This window comes from Dermacentor andersoni, chromosome 10, assembly GCF_023375885.2.
Source record: "Dermacentor andersoni chromosome 10, qqDerAnde1_hic_scaffold, whole genome shotgun sequence".
In the NCBI taxonomy this organism is placed as follows: Eukaryota; Metazoa; Arthropoda; class Arachnida; order Ixodida; family Ixodidae; genus Dermacentor; species Dermacentor andersoni.
In genome coordinates, this window is record NC_092823.1 from 38555655 (window position 1) to 38570547 (window position 14893).

Sequence of the window (14893 nt, forward strand, 5' to 3'; positions counted from 1 at the left end):
CACCATGGGACACGTCGTTTGCAGGCCAAGCCTTTTACTTCTGATATGCATTTAAATGCGACATCTAATATGAATGCTGTAAAAAACTCGACTGCAGCGTCAATTCCTAACGAAGACAGGTCAGCCCATGAGATACTAGTTAGAGATCGAAATTTCTCCCAATCAGCTGTCTCAATCTTCCACCTAGGAGCGTATGGTGGATATTCGTTTTCTTTATATGATCTTAGCAGTATAGGGAAGTGGTCGCTACCGTAAGGGTTGTCGGTAACTTCCCATTCAAGTTCAGGCAGTACAGACGGGGAGACTATACTAAGATCTATTGACGAAAAGGATCGGTTTGCAAGAGAGTAATATGTGGGTTCTTTCTTATTGAGAAGGCACGTTCCAGAAGAAAAAAGGAACTGCTCAACAAGGCGACCTCGCGCATCTATACGAGAGTCGCCCCACAGGGAGCTGTGCGCATTGAAATCGCCAAGAAGAGCATAAGGTTCTGGCAATTGATCGATCAGGGAGTGAAATTCATGTTTGTTCAGTTGGTAATGCGGGGGTATGTAAAGGGAGCAAATGGTGATGAGTTTGTTTAGTAGGACAACTCGAACCGCCACTGCTTCAAGGGGCGTTTGTAGCTGTAGAGGTTGACACGCAATACTTCTACAGTTGAACCTCGCTACAACGAAACTGACGGGGCGCGCGAAAAATTTCGTTAAAGCGAAATTTCGTTGAGGCGAAAACAGCCCAAAAACACTGTCAGGTTGGACCACATAGTCCCAAAACATCATTTATTTCCAAAGAAGTCGGTCAGCTTCTTCTGCTTCTTTTTTTTTGCCACGAGTGCAGTGGCGCGGCTTTCGCACTCGGTGAACAGTTGCATCGCGACGTCGTCATCGTGAGCACCGAAAAATCTGCGGATCACATCAAAAGCATCCATCACTTTTATTGCAGGTGGTGGCGCTAAGTCCTCCGCGTCGCTGTCATCATCCGATGATGCGTCGTTGTGGCGAACGCCCTCAATTATAGCTTCGTCACTCAGCTCCTCGTGAGCTAGCACTTCACTGTCAACAGCGATGTACTAGTCGCCGATGTGAACATCGGCCGGCACATCTCCGGAGTCCTGAAGGGCTGCCCATGCCGCATTGGCCTCTGTGGAGGGTGGAGCAATTGTACTGCAGCCTTCCTCGTCCGACGTGGAGTTCGCTGCCAGTTGAGCATCGGAGTGAAAGCCGGCGTGCACAAAACAGTTGTAGATGATACTGCGACTGGTTGCCGTCCACGCTGCTGAGACCATCTGTACAGCCATGTACAAATCCACTTCGATTGCCCGACCGGTGTCGATGTTTAACACCAGCCGCTGAATCAGTCGCTGTCGATAAGCGCTTTTAACGCTATTGATGATACCTTGATCCAGCGGCTGGATTAAAGCCGTGCAATTCGGCGGGAAGAATCTTACTTCCACGCTTTGAAGCTGAACGTCTTCAACGTTATGCGCTGAGCAATTGTCGATGAGCAAACAAACCTTACGTTTCTTTGCCGTCATGTCACGGTCGAAAGCGGTTAGCCACTCTTTGAAAACGGCCCGTGTCATCCAAGACTTCTTATTGGCAACATATTTGACGGGCAGGCTCTTGCCACCTTTGAAGCACCGCGGCTTCGCACTTTTGCCTATCACCAGTGGGCAGCGCTTGTCAGACCCGTCCATGTTGCAGCACAGGAGCACAGTCACACGCTTTTTGCTATGCTTCCCTCCGCTGCATGGCTGGCCCTTCATGTGAAGCGTCTTGGAGGGGAGGAGCTCGAAGAAAAGTCCCGTTTCATCGGCATTGTATATGTCTGATGTGGCATATTTCTCCATTAATTCCGGCACAGTAGCTGATGCCCAAGCAGATGCAGCGTCGGCGTCTGATGAGGCCGACTCCCCACACAGCACTTTAGCGACGATTTCATGCCTGGCCTTAAAACGGGTCAGCCACCCTGAGCTGGCTTTGAAATCATTGATGCCCAGCATACAGGCATAGCCAAGTGCCTTTTGCTGCAACATGTTTCCGCTGACCGGCATCTTCTTTGCGCGCACGTCGAGGAACCACGTGTACAGAGCCTTCTCAAGGTCCTCATGAGCCGCTTGCGTCAGCTTTTTCCGCTTCGCGGATGTCCCCGAAGAAAGAGCTTGCGCTATCGCGTCTTTCGACTTCAAGATCGTTGACAGCGTGCTCTGTGAGATGCCGAAGTCCGCTGCAACATCTCCCTTTTTCCTGCCACTGGATGCCGCGCTGATAATCCGTGCCTTCTCTTCAAGCGAGAGGAACTTCCGCTTTCTAGATGAAGTCGCCATGCTCGCATTCATTACAGCGCACTAGCAGCACAAGCACGAGTGAAAAAAACTAGGGCAAACGCGCTGCTGTTGCCAGGCTGCTGCGTCCTTTGGCAACGGATTGGTTGCGGCTCTGAATTGGATTGGAAGAAAACGGGAGCTTGCCCCCGCGCCTTGTCGCAAGGCAGCCAGCCCGATAGTCATCAACACCAAGCTATGGCGGTGATCATGTGCGTTTCAGTGAGTGGATTAGTTTGGTCCAGCGAATGTTTAGCGAAACAAAGCAGCGTGGGCCTATGGAAGTACATAGATGGGCGGCGATATGCTTGTTTTATTGTAAGATATATTTTTAAATCGAGCTTCGCATAGCAAAAATTTCGTTGAAGCGGAAACGCGCCCCAAAAATGGTTCGTTGTGATGAGAAATTTGTTCCATTACTTTGTATAGCGAGCTGACGGGGAATTGGAAATATTTCGTTGAAGCGAAAATTTCGTTGAAGCGACGTTCGTTGTAGCGGGGTTCGACTGTGTGAGTAAGAATCGCGACACCACCCGATGATGCGACGGCATCATCGCGATCTTTGCGAAACGTAACATACGTACGGAGAAAGTTTGTGTGTTTAGATTTTAAGTGTGTTTCCTGTAAGCACAGCACTTTTGGATTATGTTTGTGGATGAGTTCTTGCAAATCATCAAGGTTTCTAAGGAGACCTCTGATGTTCCATTGAATGATTTGTGTATCCATGTTTAAGGTAAATTGGTGCTGTGTTTACGGAAACGGAAAGATGCCTTATATTACAGAGCCCTTTCGAGGCCCTGTAATAGGTGTTTTGTTCTTTTTGAAGCGTTCGAGTGATTCTCGACGCTCCTTAGGCGCCTGGTGCGCCTTGAGGATAGGTGTGGTGTCCATTGCCTCTTGTGAGGCGCCGGACACGTGCTCTTGCGAGCGGGAAGTTTTCAGAGGGAGTCCCGCCTTGGAGGGCAAGACCCCTGCGCCCACCAGCCCGGAGGTCGATGGGGCTCCCAGAGGGATTTGGCTGCGCTGGCCGCTGCCAGCGCTGGAGGGGGCCTCGGAGGTTGGGGCAGCCTCGGCTGCGCCCACCTTCGGGGTCGATGGCTCCGTCTGCTCTGTTGGCGGAGCAGCGCTAGCTGCAACCACCGTGGGGGCAGATGGCGTGACTGGCGACTCACTGCTTGTGAGCCGGACAGCCGCCGGAGGCCGTTGTGACGCTGCCCCCTGACGCGCCACAACGGCAAAGGTTTTCTTGGGCAGGTATGATACCCGCCTCCGTGCCTCCTTGAAAGTTATGTTTTCTTTGACTTTGATTGTAACGATTTCCTTTTCTTTTTTCCAGGCAGGGCACGACCGCGAGTACGCGGCGTGCTCGCCATCACAGTTAACACAATGTGGAGTGTTCTGGCACGTTTCGGAAGAATGTTCTTTGTCACTGCACTTGGCACAAGTCAGCCGGCCTCGACAGTTCTGTGAACTGTGGCCGAAACGTTGGCACTTAAAGCATCTGAGAGGATTGGGAACGTATGGCCGAACACGAAGTTTGATATAACCGGCTTCGATAGACTCGGGAAGGACACTTGAGCCGAAGGTGAGTATCAGGTGTTTCGTCTTGATCTCTTTTCCATCTCGCCTCATCTTAATTCGTTTAACATTTATTACATTCTGGTCACTGAAGCCCTCCAAGAGTTCAGCCTCAGTGAGCTCCATCAAGTCATCGTCAGAGACAACACCACGGGTGGTGTTCATCGTGCGGTGCGGGGTTATAATTATTTGGGTTTCCCCAAATGACACTAGTGTTGACAATTTTTCATATTGTTTTTGATTGTGGAGCTCCAAGAGGAGATCCCCGCTTGCCATCCTCGACGCCTTATATCCAGGACCAAAGGCTTCAGTCAATGACTTCGAGACAAGGAAGGGTGAGATAGTTCTTACTGGTTTATCTGGTTTTGCAGAATGGATAACATGGAAGCGCGGGAAGGATTCTTTTTGGCGGCCAAAAAATTGGAAGACTTCATTGGTGCGCCCTCTTTTCTGAGGGCGATCAAGTAGTGGAGGGAAGGAAGTAGCCATGTGTGGACGTGTAGTTTTCGGCAGCAACGCCAGCCACCCACCATGGAGTCCAACAAGGGGACGTTGCAGGGCCTGAAAAACAGGGCCTGCAAACGCCAGCTGTACGTTGCCACTATAACCCAATATGGCATAACCAAGGTTGGTTACTCACACAAGGTTAACCCTTGCTGCCAGGAAGGTCGGAAGTAATAAAGAAATGAGAAGGAGACAGGAAAGGTGGAAAGTAAGAAAAAGACGAAGGTTGTAGGGAGAGAGAGACAGGAAAAGGCAACTACCGATTTCCCCCGGGTGGGTCAGTCCGGGGGTGCCGTCTACGTGAAGCAGAGGCCAAAGAGGTGTGTTGCCTCCGCCGGGGGGCCCTAAAGGTCCGGACACCCGGCATCGGCTCAACCCCCAGGATCCCCCTTTCCCCGGACACGGCTAAGCCGCGCACGGCTACACGCGGGAGGGTCCAACCCTCGTGTGCTCGGGTCCGTGGTGTCGCAACACACCAAACGCCTGCTGACGCAGACGCCCCTGCGGGGGAAGGTGGTAAATTGCCACAGTACTGTCTGTAACGTGCTGTTCCCTAACAGTGGCCCCTATCCACTCCTAATATGCTTCACCGCATAACATGTCTGTATTGAGTCAAAGCTGATTTTGGCAAGCCTGCAAACACAACCACGCCACAACACGCTTATCGGGGCTGGCGACTGCATATGTCTCGCATTTCGTACTTTTGCATTTGCTTCTGTACCACCTTTACGAGACTGCTGCACTGGAATGCAACGTAACATGCAAGAACATTACAGAATGGCAACATATCAAATGGGAACGAATACATAGGTGTCAATGGGCTTTAGGTCGGGACTTCGAAAACGCAATGTAGTAGCTGGAAAAAAAAAAAAACAGTGAGGAGCTTATCCATGGCATTCTGCAGTATTCCCTTCGACTTTTTAACCATAAAATTGATATTCACAGAAGCATAGTAATCTACTAATGCAACTCCACTTATTTTTCTCGTCCTTTAATGTATACCAAATGTACAGTACACAAGTGGCTTTGGTTCTGCGCTTCCATTAAAATGTGAGCACCAAACTGTGGGAATCAAACCCTTGACCTCATGCTGAGCAAGAGAATGCTGCATTCTTTGTGCTACAGCTGCAAGGTTGCCTCAAGTGTTAAATAGCCATTGCGGCATTTTGAAAATTTGAAGACCTGAAAGAGTACCTGATGAACACGTCCTCCATGGTTGTGACCGATATTCCAAGGCTAACGATGCCGAGGTTCTCCTTGTTTCCTTCAAGGTTCTTCAGAAGCGGGATGACATCGGATGCTGGTGGGAAGCCGAGGTTGAACATAGCTTCATGGCCAATGTCCGAAGTAAGCTGGGCTGCTGGAATGGCTGAAGTGACCTTTTCCGTCACAACACCGAGACGGCAGCCACTTCCTTTGGCAATTCTCATGCGGTAGCCCGTTCCTGAAAGAGAAGGCAAAACCTGCTTTCAATGCACTTTTCATTGCGCCAGTATCCTCCTTTCAATATTCCTTAGGGCATTTTTGCTACCTTCTGAAACTCAGAGGCTAACATGAAGAAAGGTTGAAAAAAAAAAATGGATGCAGTGCAATGAGCAATGTGAAAGGAAATTATAGGGGTAATAGCTGTAACGCTAAACAAGGATGGAGAGAGGACTTGAAGTACAGAAAGGAAATCATGCAGATTCCGTGTACTAAGGCAATTGGTGGAAATAAAGCTTTTATTATGGAAGACCTTCAGCAAACATGCCACTCAATAAATAGTTAGGTGACCCCAACCTCCGCTGCTCTTACACCGACTGCTCATGCACAGACTGCTCTTGCACTGACTGCTCTAGCACGGACTGTAATTAGACTTTTTACGAAATGCTGCAACATTGAGAATGGCGTGAGTTAAGAGCATACAACAAGGTCCACATGAAATACATGGCAACTCGTGAATGTTTTGCCCAGATTGCACTTCTGTCAGGTTCAGACTATAGAGGAGCTAGCAGTACTGTGAAAAAAAAATTTTTCTTCCACAGCTAATAACAATCATCGTACCACCATTTCGTGTTGGGGGTGGGGGACAGCTGCTGTCACCAGAAAGTTTTTCTGATGACAATATGACTGGCAAACAAACTTCCTGTGTACACTGCAGCTAACTTTCATTGTGATGCTTAATGTCACTGAAAATGCATGCACAGATGCAACTTTCGTGTAATAGCATTAAAAGAAACTTAACAGGAAGGCTCTACACGATTCCTGGCATTAACTTCACCTGTGTGACTGGGGCATAGGGCTCGGGGTCCTTATGCTAGTTGCTCACAAGATCGTGAACAAGGAATCCATAGCGACCACGAAACATCATTTTTTACTGTTGATTTCTTTCTGACGAGTGCTTGTTTCGATTCAGCAAGCAGCCGTTGGTGCAAAGTGGGGGAACCAAACCAACCGTATCGCTTCTTGAGGAACAGTGGGGAACCGCAGCACTGCAACCTGCCGTGGGCCACGAACGCGATGCGATCGCCCAACGCGTCAGCCTCCTCCATGTAGTGAGTGGTCAGCAGGATCGTCTTGCTCCTGCGCAGGTTCTGCAGCAGCGTCCAGACCGCGCGACGTGCCTGTGGGTCCATGCCCGCTGTCGGCTCGTCTAAAATCAGGATCTGCAAGCGGACCCAAAGGCCACGAGTGAGGACAAGAGTCTTACAGCATTTCTAAAGCGAAGCTTTCTTTGCAAACCTGCCCCCCTCAGATTGTCATGACTATGACTGCTGGGCACTGCTGCAGTCTTGCTCGATAGGTCACAACCAAAACAGAGACAATACATTACTAAAAAAAAAAAAAAATGGGCACAACTAAGCATTAACAAGGGATTTTTGCAGCTCCTTTGCAAAGCTCACCTAGCAGCATCTATTCTTTTTATGCTTATTAAGCCACTTCTTATCTTTGAGCACGCCTGTCAACCAAAAAGAACTTAATTATAGGGTTTCGAAATTTTGAAGACGCTACACGAGCTTGCCCCTGCTTCTGTGTATTAAGCTGTCTCATGTCAGCTGTGCGTGGAGGTGTACGGGCCAGTCCTGCCCCACACTTTTTTGTCAATTTCTTTCTTTCCAATTCGAGATGCTCACATCACTTGTGTTATAGCGTGCCCCAACAAGCTTCTTTTGAATTTGCTATTTGTTTGCATCATGAGAGGGGCTGATTACACAGCCATTGCTTATGGTATGGGACAGCAGTCAGCACCCCAACAGTTAGGAATGCAACCAGAGATGGCACAACAAAAACAGCTCCGGCGTGGCCTCACCTTGGAATCTCCAATCATGGAATTGCCGAGGGAGAGCTTGCGCTTCATGCCACCCGAGAGATCCTTCGCCAACGCTGAACGTTTCTCGGTCAAGTCGACACTGGTGAGGACGTCGTTCACGTGCGCCTTCCAGCTCACTTCTGGGCTTTCCTTGAGCTACAAGTCAAGTGAGAAATGACCACGTTGCCAAAGGTCGCAGACCTACGAGGCTAACATGCAAAGGTGGCTTATTTTTGCAAGAGTAAGAACATCAAACACCGATTGCTTGATGGACTGATTGGAAGTAACATCCTAAGCAACGCAACTACTATGATGGACGCCACAGTGGGGTTTCTGAATTTATTTTGACAACCTGGAATTCTTTAATGTGCACCCAAAGCATGGTACACATGTTTTTTTTTTGTTTTTTTTTGCATTCCGCCCTATCGAAATGCAGCCGGCATGGCTGGGAATCGAATCCATGATCTTGCACTCAGCAGCGGAATGCCATAGCCACTGAGTCACTCCGGCAGACGAACATCAAGCACAAATGCAATGCCAGACCAGAATGAAAGAAATAAGCCGAAATCATTAACAAAAAAGAATAGGTACTGGTGTACCAGTATGGCTGGCATCGGTAAGAAAGTTTACGCCTGAAGTTTAGCCAAATGCAATCGCTACACAAAAATGTTGGGGACTAAATGAGATGCATTGGCGCAATGCTACATTCATATCTGTGTAAAACCCAACCCACTCCAAAAGAGAACACCTGTTCAGCACTCCATCATCGATTAGTACAGCCCGATATACCATAAAGGCCTGGATGACTATGTATGTATAGGTGCCTGCCTGACACTTCCTATAAGGCCCTCTATCTTTATTTCTCCTTTATTCTCCTATCTCCTTTATTTACCTTTGGCCCTTTACTAACTGTTCTCTTTAATAATGGACCACACTGTACATGTGACATAGTGAATGCCTTAAAATGAAGGGAAATTAAGAAGCAAGTTGCTCCTGTGCCCAGCTTACATTCAGGATCTGTGTAATGAAAAATAAGCAGTTGTGCACTAGTGCTCATTGTATGTCTTGGTGGTGATTGTGTCACGCTAAACTTAACGCGCAAGAAGCACACGAACTGGCCAAACAAGAAGTTCTACACTAGAAACAGTAAAAGTGCAAGTAATGATAGGGCCACATTCCTGACTATAAATGACACGAAATTTAAGGGGAAGTAACTTTTTGTAAGTCCGCACCAAGTTCCCTGATTCACTGATAAGGGACTACAATTTTTCAATAATGCAAGTATCTTTGCTAACCTTTACAGATTCATACTTGCCATGGTTCAAGAACCGACTGTACGAGTGTTGCGTACAATCTTGTACAATGGGTCCAGATTGTTAGACCCAGCTGCAAAATTTGTGACACTAAAAACAATGTTAATAAATCTGCATTTATTAGAAATAAAGAAGAAAAAAACTACATTGTCCTAGGCAACATAGATATAGTAAAAATCTCAAGAACTGATTATAATATGAGATACAGTCAATCACGGACATATAAAACTCGGATATATCAAATTATTGCCTATATAGAACCTTTGTGACATCCCCTAGGAAATACTATGTAAAAGCGTAGCACTCTAGTATGCGCATATCATCCTGTTCTGTGTGTCTGCGTGTTTCTTCCTTCCATGTCTTTTTAGCACCCTAAAATCAACACAAACTTGCCCAAGAAGAAGTTCTATTAGTCTACCATCCCACACTGCAAGATTCTATATACTGAACGCTGCGACGCACTGTGCCCCTACAAGTGCACTTCTCTGAATGGATCTGCAAACGTTACTCAGTTCAGCACAAGTATTTATGCCACTGAAGAAAGCACTGTTTAGGCAGATGCTGTCAAACTGAATCTGAAGGGCAGCAGCAAAGTATGCTTCTAAAGCTGTGGAGGCATACCTAACAAGCCCACATCGCTTAAGATACTACAAAAGATGCTAAAAAATACAATTGGGTAAAGAAATACTAAAAGACCATTTTATTGGTCAGACACTCTTGGTTAGGTGAAATGCACAACAAGCATGTCACAACAGCGGCACAACGAACTCATTACACCTTAGATGTTAAAGGCTGGGCAAACTCTACAGCTGTTGCCGCTTCAGACTTTCTGAGAAAGTCCTTGTCGAACACCTCTTCGTGGCACTTCCCTGAATGAAGCTTAGCACACCTTGCGACTAGCAACAGCTTCATGGTTTTTTCTGACATGAAGGCATTGCGGAACAGGGTGAGTGCCATTTTAACCTTGCTAAAAAATTCTGTCACACTTTGCACTGCTGTGCAGGAGTGTCTGGACACCCAACACAACTTTTGTAAGTTTGGCAAACTTAAAACGACCATCCACTACTCGAAAGTCAGAAAATGCACTCTGGTGCTCCTCAATCGACTCCCTAGACATTACTTCAGGAGGTAGGTCTTTTAACTGAAGACTGCTGAACTCGGCTTGAATGCTGTCCAGAGCAGAATCTATACTTTGCCCCTTTTCAAGCGGCAGCAACACTGGGAAGCGGTTAGCAAAGGTGATCACCTATACTTCCGGAAATGATCATTGGCTTTGAATACAAACCAACGCATTCAGTGTTGCCAGCATGGCACCTCAAACAGACGACCTGCAGCAAATATAGTGATCCCATAAACTAATGCTCAATGCATTCACAAATTTTGAATACAGAAGATAGAAAATTGTAAAAATATAGGTGTTAATACAGTACTCATAAAAATGTGTGGAAATCTCACACTTTAAGATGAAATTGTAAAACTTGGTAGGTATGATGGATGGCTTGCAGAGCAAGTGTCCTATTCGTGCTCCATAATGTCAAACTCGCTTTAGTAAGCTTCACCGCAAGACAGCCGTGTTATACAGTGAAGCATTATAACAGCAAAAACTAATTTCGTGCAGTGAACCATACTACCTGCAGCCATTCATTATCAGAAAGGGGATTGCCACACTGCATCAAGAATGCAAAAGGCCTCCCAGTCAAACATACGTTCTTCAAAAAAGCATGGATGACACTATAATTTCACTGCGTGACTCCGGGCATGAGATGCCAAACTGGAGATGTCAACACCACTGGGTTTGTCTTGTAGAATTTCTACAAACGGCATTTTTTGTTTTTGCAAGCAGCCAAAACGAATCTATCATCAACCCTCCCCCCTTGGACCAATTTTCACATACAGCTTGCATTTAACGGAACTGTACAGCACATCCACCCTTCTGAAAAAGACTACAGTCAACGTCCGATTTCTCGGACCCCCGGGGGCCACGAGAACGTCAGAAAAATCTGGCAGTCCGAAAAAATGAATGCATGCGTTTTACTGCCCCGAAAGCCCCCAATCGCCACAGGCACGTCCGAAATAGCTCGAAAGGCTTGCCAGTACATTTGTTAGGCATATCGGTGCTCGTACTGTGACAGGAGACGGTGGGTGCATGTGTGTATAATTACGGAATACGTAACATGTCTCATGACAATTGCCCCTTCCCACGCTTGCGATGCTTCACTGTAATACTTTCGCTTTTGCTTCACTGCGTAACGTTACTGTACTAAGGCGAAGATGACTTTTGGGAACCGGCATTATGCAACTTGTGCTTTCCAAGCTTCGAGCCATTGGCGAGGCTTACAAAGGCGGAGTCGGCACCACTGCTAAAAGCAGCAAATTGTTTCAATAAAAATGGCAGCACCGAACGGCAAGAAACTTCGTAGCGAACGTCGAAGTAGCTAGGCCTTGCGTTGCCGCGGTGACGGCTACAGCTGCTGATAGCGGATCTCCGTGCGATAACGCTGGTTCGAGGCAGCAATATAACCGAAATGGTGGCGGTCGTGGCTTTGACTAATGCCATTTCGGAGCTGCGGTCATGGAAAAAAGTCTGGAAAATCGGACGGCCAAGGTTTTTTGCGTCCAAAGTTTCAGACGTTCTGAAACATTGACTCTAAGGGCACGTGGTGGTGCCGCGAAGGCGTCTGAATTATCGGATCGGCCATGTCCACAAAATCGAACGGCGAAGGTTTCTTGCGTCCGAAATTTCAGACATTCTGATGGATTGAATCCAAGGGCACGTGGCGGTGCCGCGAAGGCGTCTGAATTATCGGCCATGTCCGAAAAATCGCCCCCTCTTAAAAATCGGTCATTGACTGCACATGCAGGCCCACAGTCCACGCTGAATGAATTTATTCTTACTTGCAGGGACACATTAGTGGGTAATGAACTTGGGCATTCTTCAAGCTAAAAGCTACTTTCAAATCTAACAGCACCTGCTCGGTTGACTCATTGCCAATACATGTATATGATGATCGGCCATTTAAACGGGTATTGCAGCAGACACGCGGCCGGGACGGTTGACATGCAATTCGCAGTACAAGTGTGCTGACAGTGGCACTGCAAATATAGGCTGGTTTGCTTCCACGTTGCATCAATGCTTACTTTATCTGGAATAAGAACACACAACAAGCACTTCGATGCACACGAGGCACACCGTGGTTTTGAGGTCAGGCGACGTGGGTTTTTAGGGTTCACGTTGCAATGTTTATCAAAACATTCTGCAGCGTGAGTGACTTGTGGCACTCGTCCACAAAAACAAGAAAGTAAGTTTTTGTGCATTCGACCTCGCCTTGAAAAAAGAAATCTGTAAATTACTACTTTTTATGATCTTAGGAGGTCGTCCAAGATGTGCAAAGTTTTCTGCTAAGCTTGAGTTGAGCCAATTTTATATTTGAATTTATTGGTGTATTGAACTATTTAGCAATCCCCTTTGAGTTCGATATATCCGAGGTCTACAGTAACAGAATAATGTAAGGTAAATTTAGCTAAATAATAAGCTACGAAGCTAAATTAGCCATATAAGAAGAGCAGCACCCTAGGTCTGTAGACAGTGGAGTGAAGCAGAACAGCACCTTCAGGCAGACCCATGCATTTGACTTCTCAGCAATTGCTAAAGTGCTGACACTATCTAACACAAGAAATGCCTGCCACCAAAGCAGGTCTCTTGCAACAGCAGAGCAAGGATGCTGATAGCATGACAAAAGTAAAAAGATTAGAAGTGTAAATCATCGTGCCAACACTACTCACACTGTAGAAGAAGTAAAGGTGCTCCTCGACCGTCAGCTCATCAAAAAGGACATTGTGCTGTGGACAGAGGCCAAAGCTTTCCCGTGCCTTCTTGGTCTGTGTCTGAATGTTGTAGCCATTGATGTGCACTTGACCGCGAGTGGGTGGGAACAGTCCTGAAATGAATGGCAAATAAAAACATTTTCTGACATATCATTATTCTGGTGATCAGCAACAGCTGTGATGGCAGCCAATGCTTCTTTACCAGTTATCTTCAGAAGCCCCTGTCTTGTGTCATCGACTCTATTTTACGCTCACGAATTTCCTTATCCCATCACAGAATCTGATCCATTGCCACACTTGACTGTGGTTTCCTTCCTTTAGTAACCCAATGTTACTCCCATATACCACTGTTTATATGCCCACTGTACTATTACATGACTCAGCCAACTGCATACCACTTTATAATAGTGATAACAGGCAGACATTTATAGCCATGAGCAAATCAACTACAGCAGTATTGGCAACTTGGTGAGTTTTAAGTCAGCTTATTGATAACTTAGCTTTTTTGAAGTCTTTATGACTTCTTTAGTGGTGTAAATGGCCACCAACTTTACTGAAGAAACATTGGCTCGGGTTCAATGCCTTGCTCTCATTTTATTTGAAGGGGGATATGCACACATTCATTTGTTGCTACTTTTAAAGACGTAGCGAAGAGCTTATTAGCTAGCCATCCAGGTTCATTGAAGCTGATGTTTCAGGCAATGCACAGTCTTGAGATCTGATACTCTTAAAAAAGCGGCGGTTGTTTTCCTTTCATCACATTCTTACCATTGACTCACTAAAGCAGGAGGTGATTTAAAGCTATGGTTTAAAAAATAATAAAGAAATCTAAGAACATAAAACATTAAGAGAAGGCAAAGTTTTAAGCAAATCTTCATCATCATGATCACTTCTCAACTTATCACTGAAAACGAAGTGTTTTGGGCCACCACCTGGTAATATTGTCTAAAAATAAATTACTAACACTGGAATACAATCTAACCTTGATATAATGGACCTAGATATAACAAATCACCAGATATTCCAAAGTAAACCCAAAATTTTCTATCACCAATATTAGCATGCAACTAAGTAATATGTGTTTACATAACCAATATAAGATATAACAAAGACATTTTCAGGTCGCATGCAGCTTTGCATAATGAGGTTAGACTATTACAAGTGCGTAAACCTTATCATGTGTGTATAATAAAAACTCCAAAAAATGACAACATAGGGTCACTCATGCAGCAAGTTCAGAAACTACACAGACTGACACGTGTAGGCAAGTCATCATGGGAGGCAAGGGGTAGACCAAAAGAAAGAAGAGGGAAACACTCTTTCATTTGTGGCCTTTTGGCTTCTTTGCTTGCATGAGATGACTACTTATTTCTATGGTTTGCAAACAGTTACACATTTATGCACATATGTCGATACATTAATGCACTTGAAAAGTAAGAACCAGTATCCTATGTCTTCAGTAATATTCTTAGAGAAAGACAGGCGTATGCCTGCTAGTTTAGATCCTGTGCAATCCGGAAGTTTATGAATTTCCGCCTGCTGTGTGATGGAGGCTTTCCCAAAGTGCATTACATTCAATTTTTGTCTAAACGACACAGTAGCAACCTTCAGAGGCAGATGGTATCTTATTGGTGATGTATCAGTGAACATCTTTGCAATATCTTGATCTGAATATTCAAACAAGGTTAATAATCATACTAATTACTGATTTTGGCCTCTTTGTCACTTTCATCATCCCTCGTACACATGGCATAGTCCATATTAGAGATTTCATAATCAGACAGTTCATAAACACCTCTTGAATTTCTTTATCATTCCAAGACTGCAGGTACTTATAGCACCGATCCACCATGTCAAAAAACAAGAGACTGCAAACTCGGAGATGGTTGAGCAATACTGACACACGTAGGAAAGATAAGCTTCATCATGACATCTGTCACATAATAATGACTACCATGCAATATCAGTTCATCCAACTTCTCTATAGATGGTACGACAAGTACTAGGGGGTTCTACATTCATACAATTTCTCGTGTAAGAAAGGGCGCGTGAATAGAATTG

General features: G+C 45.8%; 1 protein-coding gene across 3 annotated transcripts in view; it reads right to left on the reverse strand.

The window, feature by feature from the left end:
* LOC126519159 (phospholipid-transporting ATPase ABCA3-like) overlaps window positions 1–14893 on the reverse strand; it is a 122739-nt gene that overhangs the window by 65699 nt on the left and 42147 nt on the right. For all 3 annotated transcript variants that reach the window (XM_055065103.1, XM_055065102.1, XM_050168772.2), the window contains exons 11-14: window positions 12791–12945; window positions 7695–7850; window positions 6840–7050; window positions 5600–5849 (exon numbers count right to left, since the gene is read on the reverse strand). In XM_055065103.1, the coding sequence (XP_054921078.1) occupies window positions 5600–5849; window positions 6840–7050; window positions 7695–7850; window positions 12791–12945 (772 nt within the window). The remainder of the gene's footprint in view (window positions 1–5599; window positions 5850–6839; window positions 7051–7694; window positions 7851–12790; window positions 12946–14893) is intronic.